Source organism: Mixophyes fleayi, chromosome 7 (assembly GCF_038048845.1).
Source record: "Mixophyes fleayi isolate aMixFle1 chromosome 7, aMixFle1.hap1, whole genome shotgun sequence".
In the NCBI taxonomy this organism is placed as follows: Eukaryota; Metazoa; Chordata; class Amphibia; order Anura; family Limnodynastidae; genus Mixophyes; species Mixophyes fleayi.
In genome coordinates, this window is record NC_134408.1 from 124,070,109 (window position 1) to 124,094,957 (window position 24,849).

The window sequence follows — 24,849 nt, forward strand, 5'->3', positions numbered from 1 at the left end:
AATTGTCTGCTATCAAATTGACCCTAGTCTCTCTCTCTCTGTCTCTCTGTCTGTGTGTGTGTGTGTGTGTGTGTGTGTGGGTATGTTAGGAAATTTAGACTGTAAGCTCAAATGGGGCAGGGACTGATGTGAGTGAGTTCTCTGTACAGCGCTGCGGAATTAGTGGCGCTATATAAATAGATGATGATAGTCATCGCTGACTATCAGTCAGCCTGAGCATGTACTTACTGCTCCCTGCAGTGGCATATACAGATATAATTAAAGTAACTGTACATGGAGGTAGTTTCACAAATCAGCATATCTCATGTGTTTTATATAAATGAACATTTGTATTTTATTTTCTCACTGTCTTCTCTAAATACAGACATTCAAGCACTGCAAGAAATAGACCCCCTTTAGATAGTTACCCAGCCACCAACTATGTAATGATTTCATTTACTTTATAATCACTCATATACATTTATATGAAAATGCTGCACTTTTTTTATTAATAATTTTCTGAATTGTTTAATTCAGTAATTTAATATATATTCATTCTCATGACACAGAGAAAGCGCCTGCGCGGGATAATTAGAATGTTTACTTAGGATGTATAACTTTGCAAAATTTAAATAATTATTTTTTTTAAATGGGAAAAAGAAATACAGATACAAATACATTCAAGCTATTTTTTTAATAATAATGTTTGTCTTCTCAGATATATCTCTTCCTACAAATGACATAAATTGTTTTTCAACAATATTTCATCAGAAAAAGTGCCCTTATTTTATTATATTGGGTGTAGTGTCTGCTGTAGTGGGATTTGGAGTTAAATTACAGAATATGAGATAAGATTAGTAACACATAAGACTCCATAAGAGTAATGAAACATCTGTCAATCTTTTCCAGCAGTATTAGCAACATCTCAATCACCATAATAGTATTTTTTTTCCCAATGATATCGGCTGATATATCATCAGGTACTGTTAGCAACACATATCTGGTATTTTTACTCCAAATGATCAGCATTCATCTATGATTAGGGTCCGTTCATTATTTTCAATGTCTAATTAAGCTTATCTATTACAGTAATTTCTTTTGATAGCGCAGTACAGCTAACCCAGAGAGTTATGTCTCCAATTACCCTCTAATACAGGATATGTATGTGACAGTAGCTGTATAAGCTTTGTATTCTTTTTTTTTTCTAATCCTTCAAAAAATATTTGGCTTCCTTGCACAAATGCCCTATTAGACAACCCCGGTTCATAACTGTAACAGAGTCCTCCCCATGCTGAGTATTGATCCAGTTGAACTCACTGGCACAGTTCAACACTACTCTTAAAGGTATGTTTAATTTCTCACTCTCTTGGGGGTATGTGATTCAAGGAGTGATTTCATAGCGTGTTGAGACTACTACTTATAACACTTTGGTTGTCATTCTGAATTTCAATGACTGTTGACTTCAAAACAAATACTTTGGCAGATAGAGGTGAGAGGAAAACTTGCTGAATCTGGAGAGGACTCTAATCCTAAAAATACAATACAGCGATACATTTTCTTTTCTTTTTTTTCATGTTACATATGTAATCATTTTGAATGCAGATATCATTGTTAAAATGAATTGTGTAGCTGATATTGCCATTATATCCTGCAAATGTCAACATTTGCTGGCTTCTAAGAATTGCTTAAAATCATATATTTTCCTGAAGGTTAGACAATAAGGGTACATGCACACCAACTGTAGTTAGTTTTAAGATTTTACAATAATAAGTATGACTGTTAACATTCTGTACATAGAGACAAACTGCGCTAATAGACACCCATGGGGGTCTGTAACTTTCTGGCCCATGAGTGTGGCAAAATTGTATGTTGATTAAGTTATTCTGGTTTTGGGCCAAGTGCCACAAATGGTTCATGTCTGGTCAGGCTTAAAAATTATTTTAGGTGTTGGTGAATAACATGCCAAAGGAAATGTCCAAACCCCTCTAGTAGCTGAGGGATTGCAATAATAAGTTGTTCTTTTTATAAGTACCATAGATAAAGCTCCAGATATTTTATTTTTTCGCTCAATGCAATGTTTTTTTCAAAGTGTCAATATTTAGATATTGTACATTGTTGGCAAACTCAATAAACCTCTTAAAATGTGTAATGTCACAATATTGCATTGTCTCTTTCTTTCTGATTTGCAGATACATCCGAATTGGGGATAAAGAGTGTAAATTTCACCCCAAATTTCAACTAATTCTTCACACCAAACTTGCCAATCCCCATTACAAACCAGAAATACAGGCTCAGACAACATTAATCAATTTCACCGTTACACGAGATGGTTTAGAAGATCAACTGCTGGCTGATGTGGTGAATCTGGAGAGACCTGACTTGGAGCAGTTTAAGGTACAATTATCTTGAATTTGTAATGATATATTCTCATTAACTCTTTCTTATTACAAATACAATTGTTTCTGTCAAAACAAAGATAGTTTGGCACCAATGTTTACAGTTCCATGTATAATATTTTTACCATTCATAATAAATGGCTATATGAGGCTAGTTTTCAATGCTAGGCTGTTTCAGGCAGGTTGATTATTAGAGCAATAGCAATGTGTGTTGGCTCTGGTCATTAGCAAGTAGATGAATCAACATCTTCCTGCCTGGTTCTGTTCCTATTTCCTTCTCCCACATATCCCCTTCATTTATTTGATAACTAAAGAATTAAAATTAAAGAATTTCTCCTTTTAGCCACTCCTGGTCTTTACTATCAACACCATCATCATTTATTTTTAAGTCCGCACAAAACTCCACAGGTCCAGACAGTCACAGTGAGAAGTCATACAAAATACAAATATACATAAAAACAATACATACCAGGTTGAAGAAAGAGGTGCAGATGTCAGATAGAGGGTAAAAAGGGCTCTGTTCTTGAGAGCTTAGACCTTAGAGGGAGAGGACAATGCTGAAACAATAAAAGTGATGCGAAAAAAAACAAAACTAAAATAAATTACTAGAGCCTGGCTGTTCATGCTTTTCACTTCCAGCAACCCATAGAGCTAGATGTGCTCTTGTTTTTTAGATGCCCCTAGGCCTTAGTCGCGTAGTTTTAGACATTTATCCATAGGTTTAGTGTTGACATGGGAAGAGGTTGGAGATAAGGATGACAGGAAACTAGCTCAGGTAGAGGCTAGGTAACACCGTCAACTGGGCATGGTTATACCTGATGGCACAAACAGACACAATGACCAGTGCAGGTGACAAACAGTGGAAGTCAAAGCCCAGGCAGAGGTCAGGGAAGCTATCAGCAGGAGTTAAGATTCAGACAGAAAGCAAAAAGCTTAGGACAAGGTCCAGGCAGCAGTCAGGGTGGCGGCTATCAGTGGTCAAGTGTCCAGGCAGAGGTCAGGGCAGACAGGAGGAATAAAGTCACTGTCTAACCCATGCCGAGGTTAGGGCAGCCAGAGAGCTGGGAGGTCCAGAAACAAGCCAATTGGAGAATCACAGGAGCTGAAGACATTGCACCTATAACATACAGTGAAATTAACAACTGTAGTGGCATCGCCTGATCGATCCACAAATTTTGCTATGGCTCCCAGAGATGCCACGTTCCACCACTGCATTTCAATGCATCATATCAAGACAGAAAGCGGATTCTTATAAAACATTGCTTACAGAAAGTGTGTGTATTCATTGGATGTTCATTTGTTATATGTTTGTACAGTGTATGTTTTTTAGATATTGAATGAAAATGCATATATTTAATAATTTATTTCTATTAAAATATTTTATACCTTAAATGCCTACATTGTAAGAGAATACACTTTTTCTGTATACATTATACGTAAAGACAAAAACAGGAAATAACAAAAAGAGCATTTAAAGTTTTTTTTTTTCTGTGAGCAAATGGGACGAATAAGAAATAAATTGGTCATTTGAATGTACCTGATTAGGCCCCAAATTATAATCCTTTTTCTCCCTGGATATTAGCCCTGACCTTAAACACTTTAGAACTACAGTCTATTGTAAATTTTGAATAATAAGAAAGATTAAAAGGTTGCAAAGTGTATTCCCATTGTTACAGTTACAGGTTTAAAATAGAATTACAGGTCTAAAACTTACCATTTTCTTTTCAGTCTGAGCTCACAAAGCAACAGAATTATTTTAAAATTGAGTTGAAAATGCTTGAGGATGAATTGCTGACACGCCTTTCGGCAGCAGAAAGTAATTTCCTGGGGGACACACTCCTGGTGGAAAAACTGGAAACGACAAAACACACGGCAGCCGAAATAGAAGTGAAGGTAAGTAAAGCACTGTGATGAACTGGTCTATTTGGAAATATATAATATGATGTTACTAATCAAAACTGGGAGAAGATATTTTTTCAGTAAAAACAGAGTTGCCAGTTTTTCCTAATTTCAAGTTTTACAGTTTTTGCAGAGTGGTCCCTGATAATCTGACCATTTTATGTGTATTATTCTTTAATAAAGCATAGTGCCACTTCTCTTGCTTCTTATCCTGAATGTGACTATTCAATTCTATTGTTATGTTGTATGCTGTATAGGTTAGCAGCGATTGAAGGTAACTACTCTATGTATTATGGTATACAGTTGTACTACAAGCATTTGTCTAGAAATAAAATAGATGTGGTATATGTTTTCAGTTATTGGCAAATATGCAAAAGATGTGAGTAATCTTGGAAACCTGGAAAGACAGATCATGGGTGTAAGTTCACGCTATGTACAGTACGGGACGTGCACATGGAAGTGTAGCATACCCTCTAAATATGTACCCTATTTATGGTAGCCCGCATCTCCAGGTACAACTCTTTAGAGCAGGCCTGTCCAACCTGCGGCCCTCCAGGTGTTGTGAAACTACAAGTCCCAGCATGCCCTTCCAGCTATCAACTGGTTGTCTACTGGCAAAGCATGCTGGGGCTTGTAGTTTCGCAACACCTGGAGGGCCGCAGGTTCGACAGGCCTGCTTTAGAAGCATATCTCTTACGGTTTCCTTAGCCATGATTTAAAGATATCTGTTCATCCACAGAAGCAACAGCAGCACATATGTTTATTGTGTTTTAAGAAAAAGATTTCAATAAATTAAACGAAAATTAATCTTCCCCCCTAAAATAAGTAACCAGCATCAGTGCTATAGCAGGGTCTTCTTGCAATGCAGTAACCAACACCAGACTATGTTGGTCCCACTATAACTAGGAGACCTGCAGTGTGGGATCCAGCTGTCAGCATATGAAACCAGCCACAGCCTGATCAGCATGGGGCAGAATTACCTATGGGAACATGTGGACCCCCCCACCCCCACCCCTAGGCCAAGCCAGTCCTGAGCAGAATGGCAGTGGTGCTCATCCGGGCACCATTGGGGTGGTGGGTGCCATGGTATTAATAAAAAAAAACCAGAAAATCATTAATCACTTGTGTGAAACTACAAGACCCAGCAAGCCCTGGCAGTCATTGGCTCTCGAATTCCTCAGCCTGGGGATTCATGGCCTTTTTCTAAATCCAAACCTTGAGGGCTGATCGGCATCTGTCAGTCATTAATGTTTTTTTCAGATGCTTATTAAGGCCAGAAAACTGCAATAAAAGTAGAATGGTTTGTTATGGGCTTGTTCCCATATTTGCATTCTAAAATTTTGTTGCTGAAAATCTCAATGCATGCTAAAATCACAATGCATGAAAAGGGCATAAAAATATGTTAAAATGACATCTGAAGCGTGTGTTAGACTAACGCATTTTACAATTTTTCCTGTACATATGTGTGGATGAGCCTTGATACTCGACTGTACTACTATTAGGCGAACCCAGGCGCCTAAGATTTTGGGGATTGGGGTGCATCTAAAACACTGTACGAATGATGCAATGATGCTCATTGTTTATATGTTCCCGCGCTGAGCACTAGCCGCTGCCACAGCAGCTGGCAGCTTTTTGTCTTCCTCCATGTTGGTAATGGGCTAGCCGCGGGCACTAGTCTATGATCTCACAGCCCAGCGCCATACTCACACACAGAAAATGCCCCCGCTGCCTGTTACCCACATGCTCCACACCAGGTAAGAAAGTGTGGGTGGGCCAACATATGTGGGGGGGCAGGTCAGTCTATGAGTTGGGCTTCTGACAGCCTTGACAGTACCAGAATTCTTATAATGGTTTCCACTTGTGCTGTGGCAGGTGATCTTATTATGGCCTCACAGTCAGTGGATGTATGTTTGGTAGATAAAAAAGCAAATGAAAACGGGAGGTAGCTGAGTACAATTAAACATCTCTATATATATTACACATACTTACACACAGTTTACATAGAAACATAACTTTCTTTACTAATAGTAGTAATAGCAGTATGCAACCCTTTGTAAACATATGTGATCCATGTTTCCAGAAACTTTTATAAAGTAGCCGTCGGCATTCAAGTTTTGGCATCACAGGTACCAGGTATAATCGTCTTTACTTCAGCATTTTCCCATTGCACTCAATCCATTGCAGGAAATATATAAGATTTTTTTTCATGATGACACATATCCAGCATCGTACACACAAATTAGCGTTATTTTTGGACCTCGAATAGGACTAATTTTGATGCATGAGCCTAATTATATTCTCGGGTTAATTAGAATAATCTTCACCACGAGGAAAAAGTAACATGTATCTTGAAAGAAATGTATTATCAAAAATTAAGAGGCATAGAAACATGCACAATCATCACTGATTAAAATCATACATTGGGGTACCCCTAGTTATGATGTTAAATCACCACAAACCTTGTTGACAATTTCAAGTTACAATAATTATGTTGATTTAACCTACAAATGTGTTTTACGTGTCTACAACTGTTGAGATGTATCTCCTTTTATTTTTCTGCAATATGAAATTGCTCTTTAAAAGCAGACTATTCCCTTAGTCTATACTGCAGAACGTATGACCATTTACATTCATATTGTTTACATTTTTCTCTCCTTGTGGCCTGAATAGAGGTTTGAGGGCCTTACAGAAAAATAATGGGTGTAGGATGAAGCTTCTAGCTGTTTGAAAAGAAGATAGACAGTTGTATCTGATTAACCAATGTCAAGGTCTGTCACCGAGGGGCCGATTCAATTCGGCCTTGTTATTCTAGGAATAACGCAGCCTGCACACCATTACCGTTACTATGGTAAAAGTGCGCAGTAGTACGGTAATACTGATTTTTGCAAATCTGGGTTAAAATTACCGTATTAACCATGCTGCCCTCTGCTACACATGACCCTCAGGTTCAGCCTTCCCAAGTCCCTTCATAAGGCATGCAGCAGTTTGTTCCTAGAGTATTTAACATATTGATCTGCCGCATGTTCGCCTGATATGTTAATCCTTTTGTACCATTTCATATTCTGATTGTATGTATCGTGTGTTGTGTCTGCTTCCCACTATGTACCCCTTCCCATTCCCTTTCTTCTTTTTTCTGTACCCCTTCCCTTACCATTTAAATACCCCAATAAAAAATAGTTCTGATAAAAAAAAATGACCGTATTAACAGTAATACAATTAGCGTTGCGTTATTTCTACACTAACATGGCCGAATTGCCCCTAAGAGTTCTGGGGCTAAATTGATCAAGCTTCGAGTTTGAAAAAGTGGACATGTTGCCTATAGCAACCAATCAGATTCTAGCTGTCATTTTGTAGAATGTGCTAAATAAATGATAACTAGAATCTGATTAGTTGCTATAGGCAACATCTCTACTTTTTCAAACCTGCAATTTAGTAAATACACCACTGGTGCGTGCAAGCATGTGACACTAAGGGTATATTGAAAGCAACTGATGTAGACGTGGACGCAAAATGCAGATACGTTGTCATAAAAACGTATTTGTCGTGGGTTCTCCACCCCTGCTAATTTCAGGCAAGATCACATCTCTGTTCCAGAAGACCATACCCCTGTCAGCTGCTAAAAATCAGGACTGGTGGCATATATATGTATGTATACATATATATATATATATATATATATATATATATATATATATATATATATATATATATAAAATGTGTGTATGTGTGTGTGTGTATATATATATATATATATATATATATATATATATATTGGAGTTTTGGATTTTAATGTTATTTTCTAGAGGCTGGATGATTAGTAGTGTAACAGTGCAGGAACCAATAGAAAACTGGGGGAGGGGCAGCAATCTTTATATTTTCTAAATGACAACCAATTGAACTTAAAGTTTTTGATTGGCTTTTTGGATTCATTGGCATAACTCATGCAGAAAATCTATTTTGTAGACTATTCTAGCTAGTCTGTAAACAAAATATATTACACAGTAATCTCTAATAAAGTGATTGCAAAAATATTATGTGATTATACATGACAGAAAGTAGTGAACAATATTGATTTTGTATGCCAATGTTCAGTAACTGGCAATATACTTTTTGGTTGGTTCAAATAATGCTAATAAAATGTATTTTGTACAGACAACAGATTATTCTATTTTACAAAACTAATTTTGTGTAACAAAACAATATTTACATTTTCTGGGGTGTCAGTGCAGTGCAGCCATGCAGCATGTGTATTTTATCAGTGGCTTATCTGGTAACCACTATAGGACTTATAATAAGTTGAATGCAAATGACATTTTTGATGTATAATCCGCTTTTATACTTCACTCACAAAGCACTAGTTCTGAGAACAGTGGTGAGTGCACATACTCAGCGGTATATGAATAGTAGTGAGTGCGCATACTCAAATGTAAAAGAGGATTATACGCCAGAAACACAATTTGCGTTTCACTTAACATGAGCCCCTATGGTGGATTTTATGCTTTAAAGCTGATTTTGTGCCCAATTCCAAGTAAACAAAATAGTTATCAATTCTTGTCAAATTAATTGTTACCTGCCAAACTATGCTTTGATCATAAAAATTATTTTATAGATACACCATACAGTTACCAAACTGCACCCCTATTTATTATTGACCAGATGTATAGTACGCTTCTTATTCTGTATAGTTGATACAATTATTCCTGTCTTTTTGTTTTACTCTGCTATAAAGCTAATATTTAATGACGTTAAATATTTACAGATAGAAAGTAATTAAATCAAAGTATATTAAACATAGTTCAGTAACAATTGGGATTGTAGGACAGGAAGGTCCGTTCAGGTAGTATTGCACATGACATGCTACTATAGCCTTAGCTCACCACCAATCTTCACATTTAACAACATACTAAAGTTAGTTGCTGCTTATTATTCAGAGAGTTACTATTTGCTGCTTGACCTTCACTTGCTTAGACTGTTCATAGTCGCAGCACATTTATTTGCAGAGGTTACAGAGCGATGAAGGAGGTAAATTAACACCATTTATACTGTTTCAGAATATTTCTGGAGTCAATTATGCACATTTCTCTAGTCTTATGAGCATGAAATATGATTTCTAATATTCATAGCATTGCAATGAATATTTTTATCTGGCTTTTTGAACACAAGTCAGTGTTTTGTACAGCGTGGCACAATATTCAAATGTTAGTTCATCAAAGAAAATGATTAAGAGTTTGGACAAAATACCCTCTGTATAGGAAGGCTAGAAAGATTTATGTTTTGTTTTGTTTCATTTTGTTCTATCAGCAATTAAATCATTTAACCTTCTCTTATCAATATTTGTATCATTTCTTAGTAGTGTTGGTTTGTAAGCTCTTTTCCACATAGAACCTTATTTGTCAAAGATTTTTGGCACTTAGGTTAGGTACACACTACAGAAAATTTCTCCCGAACGACTTTACCAGGCGCGGGCTGGCAATTTCAGCCCGGGGGGGGCGCACAGGCGCGGCCGCATCCTGTGTCATGCAATGCGGCCGCCTGTGCGATGATGCGGACGCATCCCTTGTCATGTGATGCGGCCGTAGAAAAAAAACGGCGATTTTGAATCTAACATCGGTAATTCTGAGCAGCCCGAGGGGTCGATGCCCCCCTGCCCCCCGGCCCAGCCCGCCCCTGGACTTTACCAATGATTAAAAAAAAAAATAAAGTCCCGATCAGCATGCCGATTCATGTGTAGACACTATACACACTTTGCAAGATTTACCGTCAGATCTGTGCTCTTCATCTGTCATAACCATCGGCTGACAAGATCGTGACTCTGCACACTCCATAGAGATTTATGGACACTGTCGGTCGTGAGTGCATACACACTGCAGGATTGGAATGACATTGTTCCATCATTGAATGAGATTTTGAGTCCGGTTTAAAAAGCAAATGAAATAATGCGACGTGCTTTGGAACAAGAAACGTTCATCGTTGGAGCATACACACTATTGTGTTATCAGGCCAAATAGTCGTTTATTATGTGATTGGTCCAATAATCAGATGAAAACCCTTTAGTGTGTACCCAGCCTAACTCTAATATTCCAGTTTATTGCAGCAGATCATTTCTGCTATTATAGAATTTCCTTTGCTCCGGGATTAAAAAGTATGGTATCACTAACTTTTAGAGAAGTAATTGTGGCAGTCAATAGTCGGCAAAAGCTAAGACTGTAGAAAATTAAGCAGTACAGAATATTAATTTATTACTTTCATATGTATAAGTGACTTTTCTAATTGATTTATTGTTTTTATTTTTAGGAGCGTTACAATAGGGTATTAGTAGCTCTAATAACCAATCTGAAATTAATGATGTCTGGGATGTCACGATTTTTGAACTGCACCTTTGCTTCTGCATACCCTTTGTGGCACTAAATAAATAAATAAATACTGTAAGGCCATCCAAGATGTGTAACATAAGTGTCTGATGTGGGGGAAAGGACTATGTTTGTTATTTTTTTTTTTTAAAGTGCTAAACCCATCTAAGTTGGTTTTGAGAACTGTGTTCCATATAGAGGCTTGTTACAAATGGAAAAGAGTTCATATAGAACTCGATTCATTTTAAGAATTCCTGGTGTAAACATTGTATATTATCTACTGTATCTATTCACAGAATAAGGGTTTTGTTTTTCAGGATTTTTCCTTGAACATGTCTTTATTTGTGCATGCAGGTGTTGGAAGCCAAAGTCAATGAGGTGAAGATCAATGAAGCTCGAGAGCACTATCGTCCTGTGGCTTCCAGAGCCTCTCTCCTCTACTTTATTATGAACGATCTGAAAAAAATCAGCCCCATGTACCAGTTCTCTCTTAAGGTTGTAAACGAAAATATTTAGGGCTTTATATGTTTCCACGCAGAAAAAACAAAACTAACGACATTGTCAGTTATCACTGCATCATTGAGTGCACCATATATATACTTTTCCATTTCCAGAGGTTTTTATTCACTTTAATATGTACAGTCAACCCCCCATATTACATTCTCTGATTTTACACATTCATGGACTATACACCTCTTTTATTACAGACACATCGTGATTTAATGCATTTCATTATGCCAATTTCCTCAATCTTACACTACATTTTTCTGCATTATGTGCCACAAAAGTTAACCAGACACATTGTTTGTTGCTATGAAGTATTATTGAAGTTTGAAGGCTAATTAGGCTTTTACACTTTCGAAAATGTTGTACCGGTTTTTCCTGGTCCCTGGAAAAAGTTAAATGAGAGCTTAATTATACTTAGAAAGAACTTGTGCCGGCAGTGGAGAGTTAATTGTACAGCCATTAAGAGTTGTCTTGCTCTGGTCTTCACTGTTAATTGGCATAATCTGAATTAATTTCTCATGTGCAGGCTTTTAATATCGTGTTTCACAAGGCTGTGCAGCAAGCAGAACCGTCTGATGATGTCCGATTGAGAGTGAATAACCTCATTGACTGCGTGACATACTCCACATTTATATACATCAGCAGAGGACTGTTTGAAAGAGATAAAATAACCTTCACGGCCCAGTTAGCTTTCCAGGTATGTTTAATTCGTACACCAGTTTATATGGCTTCCAACACTAGATATTTTATCAAAGTGAAGTAGTGGTAACAATTTTGGCAATTAAAGTTAAAAATAAAACATGTCTTAAAATAGCACCATGGTCATAATTTATTGATGTTATATTTACTTTTTTACACACTTTATTACTATTACAGCATAAAAATAAAGATACATTTTTTTTTTTTTTTAAAAAGCACTGTATTCCAAGAGAATATTATGTTTTTAAAAATACTTTTTTTTTTTTTATTGATAGTCATTTTGATTGTTGGTAAAAAGACATATTTATATGTTATCATTTTACAAAAAATGTATGCAATTCTAATCAGTAAATTAATTCAGATAATAATATATTAAGCCCCATTCCAGCTTTTAAGGTATGCTATTTCTCTTTAGGTCTCAACCTTTAGCCCTGTGAGCTGACAATCTCCTGTTTAATTATGGATTCAGGCTGTCTTTTGAATGGAACTCTGTTTATCACTAGTCATCTCCTACATAGTGCTAACAAGAAACATGGGCCACCATAAATAGGTTAGACCACAAAGATTTGATTAGGAATTTTGTTAATTTTGTTCTTTTAATTTGTAATGGTTCTACTTACTGGAAAAAACATTATGGGTGTTTGAGAGCATATAAATGGTATGATTCTGTCTTTAAATCTCTAATGATATACATTGATGATAGGGTTAATTGGAAGATAGCAGGATAAACCTCTGGATAATATTCAGACAAGAACGTACTTTGTCATAAAGCGCCAACTCCGTTGCTACACCCACTAAAATAAATAAGGAAGTAAATTTGCATTCCCACAATGTTGCTTGACTTATTGAATGTATGTTTTATTAGAGATCTACTATATAAACAGCAACAGAACAGCATGCTGGGAAAAGGAACTGTCCCTCCTGAGTTCGAGCTTGGTGTATATGATGATATATATCATCATATATACCAAACTCTGAAAGGTGGATTTCCCTTGTCCACAGTGCTATTTTACTGTTGCATGTATTATGAGTCCCAGGATTTAAAGGTTTGTCCTTAGAAATGTTTGTCCCTGGAAATTCTTTAGTCCCTAGTTTTCAATACTGATCAACTATGTTATACAGAGATACACCAAAGGTATTATAAAGTCAGCACTGCCAACAACATATAAGACGTGTTATTGTCCAAACTAGTACTCTTAAATGAAGAACCAGTCACTTAGTCCCAAATAGAAACAAGGATTAATGCCACAATAGATACAAGGAGATTTTAGATCTATAAATTCATAAAGTATATGCACTTACAAGCATAGTATAAAATGTATCTCTTTTTCTACAAAATTATGTTCTCAATGTTGTTCTTATTATTATTTATTATTCTCTGGACTTTAGATTCTAATATTTATTGAAGTGGCAAAAACATTACATAACAACCAAGTTCAGTTAATATGTCAATAAGAGTATTAAGAGGAATGATATCACCCTAGACACAAGTACACCTTATGGGCCTGATGCTAAGTTAGGAGCAAAGCAAAAGAAAAGAGCAACTTTAAACTTCAGTGTAAAAATAAAGCTTTTAAGTATTTGTGTGCTACATGAAAAAGCAGCCAGCATTTCTCTTGCTTGCAAAAAAATAGTTTACTAGTTTTTTGTTTTTCCCTTAACTCAGCATCAGAGGCCCAATGTATTAAGATGCACTTGTCCAGAATCAAAGTGACCCTAGAAATCGTTTTAAAATATTGGCAACGATCCACCCTCTACTACTCACTGCAGAAGAGTGGGCTTACCCAAAATGTCTGTTCAGTCTCAGTCCTAATAGTGTTAGTGGAGAAAATGAGTAAGAAAATCTAACATCAAACACATTTACTCAGCTTGTTATATCTAACTGTACAGTATAAGTTTTGCGGTTAAAGAAAAATATATCTAATGACAGCAGACACAGAAGGTCCGCCAATTTAATTCAAATCTGCTGTTTGTTATTAAATGACAGCATATTTGTTTGTTTGTTTTGCTTTTGTTGTTTGTTGTTTTTGCCAGCAATACCTCTTTTTTGTTTTATGAGATTAAAACTTTAGGGAAAGTATTAAAAAGGCATTAAAAAGAATAGTTTTTGAGATAGCATTGGTGACTAAGGCCAGTTTCAATAATTATTTAAGTGAAACACAGATGTCAGGAAGAGAACAGAACCCAGTTAGCAGAAACATATTCTCCAACTAGTGTTGCGTTAGACATAGGAAATCTTCTTTCTATTAACTTTTGTATAGCAGTAAAATGGACAGGAGCCATTCTTGGTCCATCAGCCCTTTGATGCAAAGTCACACATCGTTTTTTTGATTAAAAAATGTCTTTTGGCTTGTTGTAAACTCTGGATGAACACTTTCCAACACTGGTTTTCTTAAAACATCAAAGCTAACGAAATGCATCCAAAAGTCGTTCAACAGTTCTCTGGATGCAATGATCTTAATACGACTCATTACATTTACTACCACGTATTAAAAAAATCAGCCTTGGCTTTTCCAGATTGGAACACCAGATTTCTATTAATACCAGATTTATGAAACACACCTAGAGTTCAAAGGGACACTAACCTCAAATGTTTTCTTTCTTTATCTGCGTTGTGTGCAGAACTGTACATGCAAAAATATTCTGATCTGATGTTATATACTGTCTTTGGATAGAAACAGTTCATTTATTTACATTTAGAAGTCCCATCTGCTACTTTCCCCTTCCCCACCTTCTCCCCGCTAAAATAAATATCAGATAAGATAATATTTAACATGCACATGAGGGGCCTGATTCATTAAGGCACGCATACTGAGCGCCATGTGCGCTTGTTTCAGAATACACGTAATTCGGATGTCATGGAATTCACGGATAATCTTTGAATCCCGTGGATCGGTCTGATTAGACACAACTCTACCCAAGGGCGCAGAGTCTAACCGAACAAGTGGTCTTCGCCAGGAGCCCCCGCAAGGAGGCATGGTCTTTGTAGCCCCTGACCCACAGGTCATGGCCCCTTGAGAAAATACCAGACAGACCTGTTTGGGAGAGAAGTGAACAGAGAGATTAGTAAGTAGTAGACTCACTTGAGCAATGTGGGAGTCCAATGCGTAGGCTGCAGACCAGAGGCACTAAACTGCAACGGTATGCGAGGAGATGGCACAGAGTGGATAATAAATAATAACAGTCACTGAAACAGCGTGGAAGTCAAATATGTAGTCTGTGGACAGGAGATACTGACCTGTAGCCGCACACTAGGATGTAACTCAGAGTAGATAATAACGGAGTCACTGGAACAGCGTAGAAGTCCAATACGTATGTAACACCCCCCTAGTGGTGTTTTAGTTAAACCTTTACCTCAGTGAATAGAGGAGGGGTCACCTAGAGGGTAAGATAGAAGTTTCTGAAAAGTTACATAAACTGGTTACCATGGTGATAACCCAGCCCAGCCTGTGAGACTAAGTGAGAGGAAGGAGGGGCTGTCATTAAGGGGGGATAGGAACTGAGAAGGGAGACACAAGAGGAGAGTTGTAGCTGGGGACCTGGGGTGGAAGCTCCCAGGCTCCCCCAGCATTCCCTGGAAGTCTGAGCATGGTGACTGAGCCAGGGCAAGGAATGTGTGCCCTGGATGAGGGGGAGAACTCCATGCCACTATAGAGAACCCAAGAGAGAGGGGGACACTTCGCATGGAAGAGGCCCTGGAGTGAGGGCTGCTACAAGAGGCCTGGTAGCTGTAGTGTCAGATCCTGAGGCTGAGAGTACACAGAGTGACGTGTCAGAGCACAGGAGACATCATCCCCGCAGAGGAGGGGTGAGCTGCAGTTGAGAGGTACACAGAGTGTGTCAGAGCTGCATGGAGGAGAGGCTGCCTGCCTATTAGCATCCATGCATGTGCCCCTGCAGAAAGGGTATCTGCAGTGAGTATGGAGTGGTAGAGAGACCAATGATTTATGTTACATAACATCTGGATAACATTAAGAACTGTGCAGGAGGAGTAATGAGATATATTTGCAACCCTATTCGTATTGCTCATTAAGAACTGTGCTGGAGAGAGTAAGGAGCTGTACATATATTTCTTTATTGCTGCAACCATTATGATTATCGTGCTGGAGGAAGAGTGTAAATAAAGAGTTGAGTTTGTTATAGAGATGGTCTGGCGCCCAAATTATTGTGACTTCTATTACACTGCACCAAAGTGACATTACCTGTGTCCCACTAACTACAAAGAAACACCTGCATGTGCAGGGACCCCCTGATCATTTACACCCATGCCCATCAGCTAGCCAGGGCTTGAGAAGGAGGTGCACTGTGTACCCTTTGCACCCCACACTACACACAGTGACAGGGGGTTACATAATGGCGCCCAACGTGGGGCTCGAGCACAACAGATGGAGAAAGTGCTTGCAGGACACAGGAACTGAGAGCAGTGTGCCCAGCCGGAGAAACACCCTTGGGACACCATGTCTGACCGTCTCTAGGTGCCCAACAGAGACCAAGGGTAATGAGGAGGTAAAGCAAGTTGTTTGCTGAGTAGTTCTGTCCAGGACAGTATATGGAGCAGCAGTGTGCTTGTTGCTGAGACTTGTAGTGCCACTTATCCCAGCTGAGTGGGAAGCAAAAGAAGAAAAGGTTCAACATGTGAGGTGCAATTACAATGCAGTCTGTATATTGCCTTTCCTGAGGATTTGGGGAAGCAAAGAGAGGCAGGCTGTGCAAGTGACGTCTGTATATTGCCCTTCCGGAGGATTAGGGGGAGCAAAGAAAGGCAGATCGTCCACGTTGGAGAGAAAGGGGGGGAAGACAACCCCGCTGGTCAAATGCCATCCCTGCATATATTGCTGAGATGTATTTGTTGGGAGGGGCCCTACGAGAGTCACCTGTCTCTTTTTGACCCAGGAGGGGGGAGACATGGGCAGGCATGGGCAGGTGCTACATTGCTTTGGCATAAAGCCATATTTAAATGTACATTGAAAGAAAACAGGACACCTGTGACTCACATGTTTACATCCATTGGGGGTGTTGTGGGGTATGCAATGTGAAATGTGTTTTATATTGATACTGCCATTGTATTGCTATGTATGTATTCACTTTACACTGTGATTTTTCATGCAATAGTGATGTAGAAAAGTTTACATGTGTGTGGTCATATGTGAGTTAGGTGTGAGTGAGATTAGCTAGGCAGCCCCATTAGGTGTAGTTTAGGGTGCCCAGCTAATCGGGGGAGAATGTAACACCCCCCTAGTGGTGTTTTAGTTAAACCTTTACCTCAGTGAATAGAGGAGGGGTCACCTAGAGGGTAAGATAGAAGTTTCTGAAAAGTTACATAAACTGGTTACCATGGTGATAACCCAGCCCAGCCTGTGAGACTAAGTGAGAGGAAGGAGGGGCTGTCATTAAGGGGGGATAGGAACTGAGAAGGGAGACACAAGAGGAGAGTTGTAGCTGGGGACCTGGGGTGGAAGCTCCCAGGCTCCCCCAGCATTGCCTGGAAGTCTGAGCATGGTGACTGAGCCAGGGCAAGGAATGTGTGCCCTGGATGAGGGGGAGAACTCCATGCCACTATAGAGAACCCAAGAGAGAGGGGGACACTTCGCATGGAAGAGGCCCTGGAGTGAGGGCTGCTACAAGAGGCCTGGTAGCTGTAGTGTCAGATCCTGAGGCTGAGAGTACACAGAGTGACGTGTCAGAGCACAGGAGACATCATCCCCGCAGAGGAGGGGTGAGCTGCAGTTGAGAGGTACACAGAGTGTGTCAGAGCTGCATGGAGGAGAGGCTGCCTGCCTATTAGCATCCATGCATGTGCCCCTGCAGAAAGGGTATCTGCAGTGAGTATGGAGTGGTAGAGAGACCAATGATTTATGTTACATAACATCTGGATAACATTAAGAACTGTGCAGGAGGAGTAATGAGATATATTTGCAACCCTATTCGTATTGCTCATTAAGAACTGTGCTGGAGAGAGTAAGGAGCTGTACATATATTTCTTTATTGCTGCAACCATTATGATTATCGTGCTGGAGGAAGAGTGTAAATAAAGAGTTGAGTTTGTTATAGAGATGGTCTGGCACCCAAATTATTGTGACTTCTATTACACTGCACCAAAGTGACATTACCTGTGTCCCACTAACTACAAAGAAACACCTGCATGTGCAGGGACCCCCTGATCATTTACACCCATGCCCATCAGCTAGCCAGGGCTTGAGAAGGAGGTGCACTGTGTACCCTTTGCACCCCACACTACACACAGTGACAGGGGGTTACACGTAGTCTGTGGACAGGAGATACTCTGCGGGGATTCCAGGAGTAGAGGAAGAGAGAATGAGCCAGGTCCTAACACTTACAGAGAAGTGAACACAAAGAACAGGCACCTGACAGCTATGTCAGGTGCTATAATTATCCCACCAATTGAGTGGGACCAATAGGAGGCGAGTGGGAAGGTAGTAAATAGAAGAACGGGTTTGCGCAGACCCGAAAGCAAGGTGGCGCCCGCCATCTGGAGGACGCGGCCACCGGAGTTTCTGCCCGCCCGGCGTGTGACATAGGGTCTGCACATGCCCGAATTCAACAGGGAGCAGATCTGAAGATACGTGAGCTGATGAATTTGGGTGCAGGTCTGCTCAGCTCTACTAGACAAGACACTGCAGGATACGTCCAATACCTATGTGGAATATAACTTCGCAAAAGAATGCACTGGAAAAAAATTCAGTTAATGTCACCTGTAAGTAATATAGGGCCTGAGTCATTAAGGAACTTAGGCAAGAAATTTCTTACTTAAGTCTCCTGGACAAAACCATGCTAAAATGCAAGGGGTGAAAATTAGTTTTCTATTTTACACATACGTTAAATACTGCCCGTTTTTTCATGTAGCACACAAATACCTAATAGCTTATTTGTACACTGAAACTTAAAGTTGATATTTGTGTGTTATGTGAAAAAGCAGCCAGTGACCCAGCCCAATATAGCCCACTATGGGACCAGCCCAGGGGGGGGCAGATGCCCCCCGCTCCCCAGCCCAGCCTGTTCCTGCCAGACAGTCTTATAGAATGTACTGAAAGTCTTTCTGATACACATTTGTGTATAAATATATTTCTTAATAACTCCTTTAGAACAGTAAGATATTGGTAAACTCTGAAAAATGTTTAACAGGTGATTTGGTAATCTCTGTTAGCAGGAGCAAGTCACAATAATAAAAAATGCTCATTTATTTTTTATATAAAACAAACTCACTCTCATTTTGCATCATGAATGCACCCCAGCTAAAATACTACAAACGATAATTCTGGTAACTTTTTACCCCCCGTGTGAACACCACTGACATACATTTTAGATTTGAACAAATGTATTTCTTATTCTGTACACAATATGTTGTACTCAGCATCTAAGATTATTTTCTGGTTAATATTTATTTAAGTGGCATATTGACAATGTGTGTTACATTCATTTTTGTCAGGCGCCGTCCCCGCTGTTCCACTGTGAAGCGGGGACGGCCGCCTGGTAGTTCCGGCCGGGGGCGTCCTGTTGCTAGGCAACAGGTACGCAGCACCCCTCGGCCATCCTCGCGCCATCGGGCGCATGCGTACTGACGCGTCCCGTTGCTAGGCAACGAAACGCTTCCTTATTTCGCTGGTCAGCGTGTCTGACCGCCCCTCTCCTCCTCCTATTACAGCCAAGCAGTCTCTATTTAAACCTGGCTCTGGCACCATTAGGCTGCATGCCAGAGTATCAGGTCTCCTGTTCTCCAGCATTATTGTGGTTCCTGTGTTTGGTTCTGACCCGGCTTCCCTGACTTCTCTTATGGATTGTGCTTGCTGCTCCTGTTGTGATCCCGGCTAGTTTGACTATTCTCCTGGATTTCGCTACTTATCCTTTAGGTGTGACCTTGGCCTGTCTGACTTCTCTGTGGATCTCCCTTTGGTACCGCCTGTTTCCACTTGGCGTCTAACCCGGACCGTTCTGACCAATCTCTATCACTACTCTGGTAACTTTCCAGGACGACCGCGACCTGCGTATCCTGTGCAGCTAAGCCCATACCTCCTTGTGGGGGTCCCTGGTGAACACAAGGGGTACTTTAGACTCCGTACCTCCTGGTTCAGTGGCACTAATATCAGTTAGTGGTTTCTGTACCGTTGAGTCTACGCTCCTCGAAGCCTGACATTTTCTAGTTCCTGACCATCAGTAAAGTATGTAATATTATATATATAATATAAAAATACTTTGACATAACACTGGCAAAAACAAAACATGTCTCAGTCAATCTCAATCTCAATATAATCTTGGTTGGTCTTCTTGGCTCTCCTCATACGCGGAGCAATGGAATTCCCTGACTTGATAAACCTATGTGTGGCTATTTTAAGGCTACATTGTCTAGTATGATTTATGTAAATCTGATGCCTGGAACATTTATTGCTTGCATCTCAGTATTCCTCAATAACTTTAATATACAGTAGCTGATTCTAGTTATAGCAGTAAATGCAGTGATTAAAGGAGTTGTACAGATATTGGGGATAACGTTTTGAAATGGATGGAGCTTAAAGTGCCATAGAGGGTGGAATCTCATTGTCATTCATACAATGTATGTATACAACACACTCAGGTTCAAGAGAATATGAAAAAAAAATCAAAGCTGCAGCTTTGAGATAGATCCAAAGTGAAGAATAGGTGAATAACATTTGTCAAACAGTTAAGATATTCCTCTCATGAAAAGATTTCAATATGAAGTTTGTGATTTCATTCCACTCCCATGTAAACATGCGCGACTACCCAAAGTATTGTTTTGACAATGGGAATTAATGATACCGATTTTGTGTAATTTATTGAAGCACTTACTTTAGAGAATATATTACATCCTTACATTCCATCGCTGCTGACAGCCACTGTTCACACAACTTGAACTCTTTTCTCACCCTCCAGCTCATGCATTAGCTGATCTAATAAAGTAGAAAAGAGGCTCTCTTTAATGTATACAAGCATGTCATTTCAGAAAAGAACTTGTGACTGGCTTTATACATTGCATTTAAGTTACCTAACTATACTTATTTTTATTTTACTTTTTTAGCTTTTGATTATGAATAAAGAATTTTTTGCTCAGGAACTTGACTTCTAACTTCGCTTTAACGTTGACCACATTTATAATAGTCCATTGGACGTGCTTTCAAATTCTGATATGAACTTGTGACAGGCTTTACACATTGCACTTTAGTTGTCTAACTACACTTTTTCTTTCTTTTTTTTTACTTTTTCAGCTTTTGATAATGAATAAAGAAATCTCTGCTCAGGAACTTGACTTCTTACTTCGCTTTAACATTGATCACATTTATAATAGTCCATTGGACTTTCTTTCAAATTCAGCATGGAGTGCTATTAAGGTAGGTTTATTCCATCGCTACAGAACCCTTTCTTGCTCACAATTCCAGGAACCCAAGGGTAACGTGGAAGAGAGAAGCAGGAGGTTTATATGGGACTATTGCAAAGTTAGAAATCTTGCTCACAGAAATGCCTATTAAAAGATTAAGATGAATAATATTTAAGTGTTTTGGTACCCAACATGAAGACTTCAGATTGCACCCATCCAACTCCATAATACATGTAAACCCTCAGCAATATGATAAGAACATTCTGTCCTCCTGTGTGTTTTCATCACCAGAAACATGAAAATAGGGAATCTGCTGCGGGGGCAATAGTCAAGTGCAGATCTGGCACTAAAAATATATTTCTTCTGTTCTTTCTATTAAGCAGGAGAGAAATTGAGTGTGTATAAGTAGGAAGCTATGCCTCCAACTCTAGTTGCCCGCAGCTCTAATAAATAATTCCTAGCAGAGAGAAAGAGAGGATATGTAATGTGGATGATGTATTTGTTAAATATTTAATTAATTTAAATATATAAGAGAGCCCAGCTAACAGATGTTGCTAGGTAGCCTACAGGAGTTCAGACCAGGGAGATATAAAACTTGTATTTCTGTTCTACAGACAATGAGCTTTATGGATGAATTCCGAGGACTAGACAGAGACATTGAAGGATCTCCTAAGCGGTGGAAAAGGGTGATTGAATCGGAATGTCCAGAACGGGAACGTCTGCCGCAAGAATGGAAAAATAAGAGTTCCCTACAGAAAATGATAATGATGCGCGCACTGAGACCTGACCGCATGACTTACGCTATCAGGTTCATGTTGTTAGGTTACTGTCTTCAGCTAGATTTAGGGAAATGTTTTTTTTATTTTTCATCTGTTCATACAGAATATATTTTTTTATATACACAGTCCCATATTATTCACTGTGCTGTACAGTTTTGGCATAAAAAAACAATATGTCATGTACAAAAGGATGAAACTGGGAAACATAAAACTTTCATTCAGTCAAAGGAAGCAAGTTTGCTCTGACCCATTATTAGTTTTGGCAATGTAGAATTGAGGCTATAAGAGTTTGTGGTTGGTTAAAGGATAGTAAACAGAGACAGTAGGGCAGAGAAGTAAAGCAATATGCACAACACAAGTCTCGAATGTGTGCAATTGAAAAGGGATTCACATGGGGACTCTGCAACTAGTAGTTTTTATTGATGAGGTTTAACAATTTCAGTGCCAACACTGGAGTTAGTTAGTTTTGTTGCTTTGCCAGCAAGACTTTCAAGACAATATAGAATAGAACAGCTGCATTGGAGTGTCAACATGTAGACAAGGATTTTTCCACAGACTGTGCCCATGTGGTTAAACTGTACTACCTCCAATCCACCTTCTCCGTAAATGTGAAATGTTTCCAGGCTGCCAAGTCTGCTATGATAAATTAGCTAAAGCAGTGTGATCTCTTATAAGGGACAGGTACTGTGGAAGCCCCAACTAGCCAATTGTAAAGTTATTTTGATAAAGGTCAGCTGGCTCCTGCCCCAATCAAGCTCTTTATATTTGTATGCTGTTTTTAAATGAGTTGTCTACAAAGTCTCCCCTTGAGAATTGCTTTTGCCTTAAGGGCCTGTGGTTCTTGCAAATGTTATTATTAAGGTGGGATGTGCCATGGAGGCCCCAAATAAAGAATCCTATTTTCTGGTACTCTACGGGAGATACAGAAAGGGATGAATGACCATATGTGGACATCTCTTTTATGACAACATGAAAATATTGCTTGATAAAGATCATAATGAATCTTGGACTGTATCTAGCAATTAACACACTCTTAAAGTTATACGTCTACATTTTACTGTGCTGTCTACCACACTGCCCACAGCCAATTAGGTCATACATTGCCTGGAACACACGGGAGCATGCAGTAGCTAGTTTGACAGTTTGACCATGCTCTGACAAACATGTTATGTAGATACAAAGGTCTTCCTGAGTTAGTCACATGGTGCAGGTTGTACTGCGCAATCATCTCACACTGGTTTCTTGATTGTACTTAGACCACTAGCGAAAGCTTGGGGCATGAGCTCCAAATACATGTTTTTGACATGTACTTTATGAATACACCCCAACATATAGCTGTGTATTATAAATATCACTCATTGTTTATTGTTTTACAATGTATTTATATTGTGATTTTGGAGACATATAAAATTTGCTTTTTATACTATTAATAAACTTACTGTACGTTTCATATGATTTTCTGAAATGCAGAAACTTTGTTGAAGAGAAACTGGGAGCCAAGTACGTGGAGAGACGTAAAACAGAGTTTGCAAAGTCCTATCACGAGAGTGGACCAGCCACCACTATATTTTTTATTCTTTCTCCTGGAGTTGATCCACTGAAAGATGTAGAGACACTTGGTAGGAAAAATAATAGTCTGATAACATAACTTTTAAAAATGTATATTTATGTTACTTAGTGGAGCACCATATGAGCAAGAGCTGACTTTGTATCTTCATTGTGTTATATGTAACACACTCAAGGCTTGTGTAACACATCACTCACCGACTTGGTGTTATCACCATGGTATACCCCTGTCATGGTAAATACAATGTTGGTGCTCATGTATCTTTTTCAACAAAAAGTCTAGAAAATGAAGCATGTATTAGTATTGCCTATGTGAACTGCTAATAAATATCTGTTATCTGCAGACCCTGTGAAACACCAGGAGCCTAATTAAACAGGATAAAAAAAGTGGAGCTTCTGATTTTATTCTATTCACATTTTAATGGACCTAAAACTACTAAACTAATTTGGCTTATTTAAAACACATTGCAGTGGAAGTGCAGGGCCCCCTCCAGCCGGAGCCCCGGGAGCCGTTGCATGTAGTCAGTTTGCCCAGGGCTCTGCCAGTACTGGAGGACAGAGCTGGCCAATTAATTTTGTTACCTGTCAATGGTGTCGGAAGTCACGTGTGTGCAGGAGGACTAATCCTCCTGTTTTTGTATTTTACTAAATATAGTTTAAAGAAAATAATCTAATTTATACCAACTCTTTCTCTGTTTATACATGACCTTAAACAGGGAAGCTATCTGCCACTTCTGCACCAAATATTATCCCAATAGTGTTGACCCTTAATAGATGACACAACACCAAGAAACGGAGAGAATGTGGATGCAGCATTTATTCAATTTCCAACCATAGGAGGAGGGGCGTACTGGGCAACCAAATGACCCCAAATGGCCATGGATACTGAGCCCAATAACAAAATTCCTAGCATAGCATATGTGTTCATCCAACCAGCCACCTAATGCTCTGTCCCGGTAGCAATCATAACCGGGGTGTTATGACCCATCCCATGGAACAGGAACCCTGAAGGAACGCGGTCATGGCCAGTTCTGAGAGTTTCCCAGGTTGAACCGTATAGCCCTAAATATAACAGTACAGTCCCACCTGCTTCCAACCAATAAGCCCTCTCCCCATAACTGCAACACCCGCTGGGCCTGAGTCATTAAGGAGAGCAAGGCAAAAAAAGGAGTAAATTTGATCCTGAACAAACCATGTTACAATGTAAGGGGTGCAATTTATTTTATTATTTTGCACTAAGAAAAATACTGGCTGTTTTTTCATGTAGGACACAAATACTTGATAGCTTTATTTTTACACTGAAATTTAAAGTTGATCTAGGACAT

General features: G+C 39.1%; 1 protein-coding gene across 1 annotated transcript in view; it reads left to right on the forward strand.

Moving 5' to 3' along the window:
* Positions 1-24,849, forward strand: part of LOC142098555 (dynein axonemal heavy chain 11-like) — a 325,973-nt gene that overhangs the window by 258,960 nt on the left and 42,164 nt on the right. The window contains exons 67-73 of the mRNA XM_075181390.1: positions 2,169-2,373; positions 4,104-4,268; positions 10,979-11,119; positions 11,658-11,828; positions 21,070-21,192; positions 21,794-21,987; positions 23,429-23,577. Of these exons, the coding sequence (XP_075037491.1) occupies positions 2,169-2,373; positions 4,104-4,268; positions 10,979-11,119; positions 11,658-11,828; positions 21,070-21,192; positions 21,794-21,987; positions 23,429-23,577 (1,148 nt within the window). The remainder of the gene's footprint in view (positions 1-2,168; positions 2,374-4,103; positions 4,269-10,978; positions 11,120-11,657; positions 11,829-21,069; positions 21,193-21,793; positions 21,988-23,428; positions 23,578-24,849) is intronic.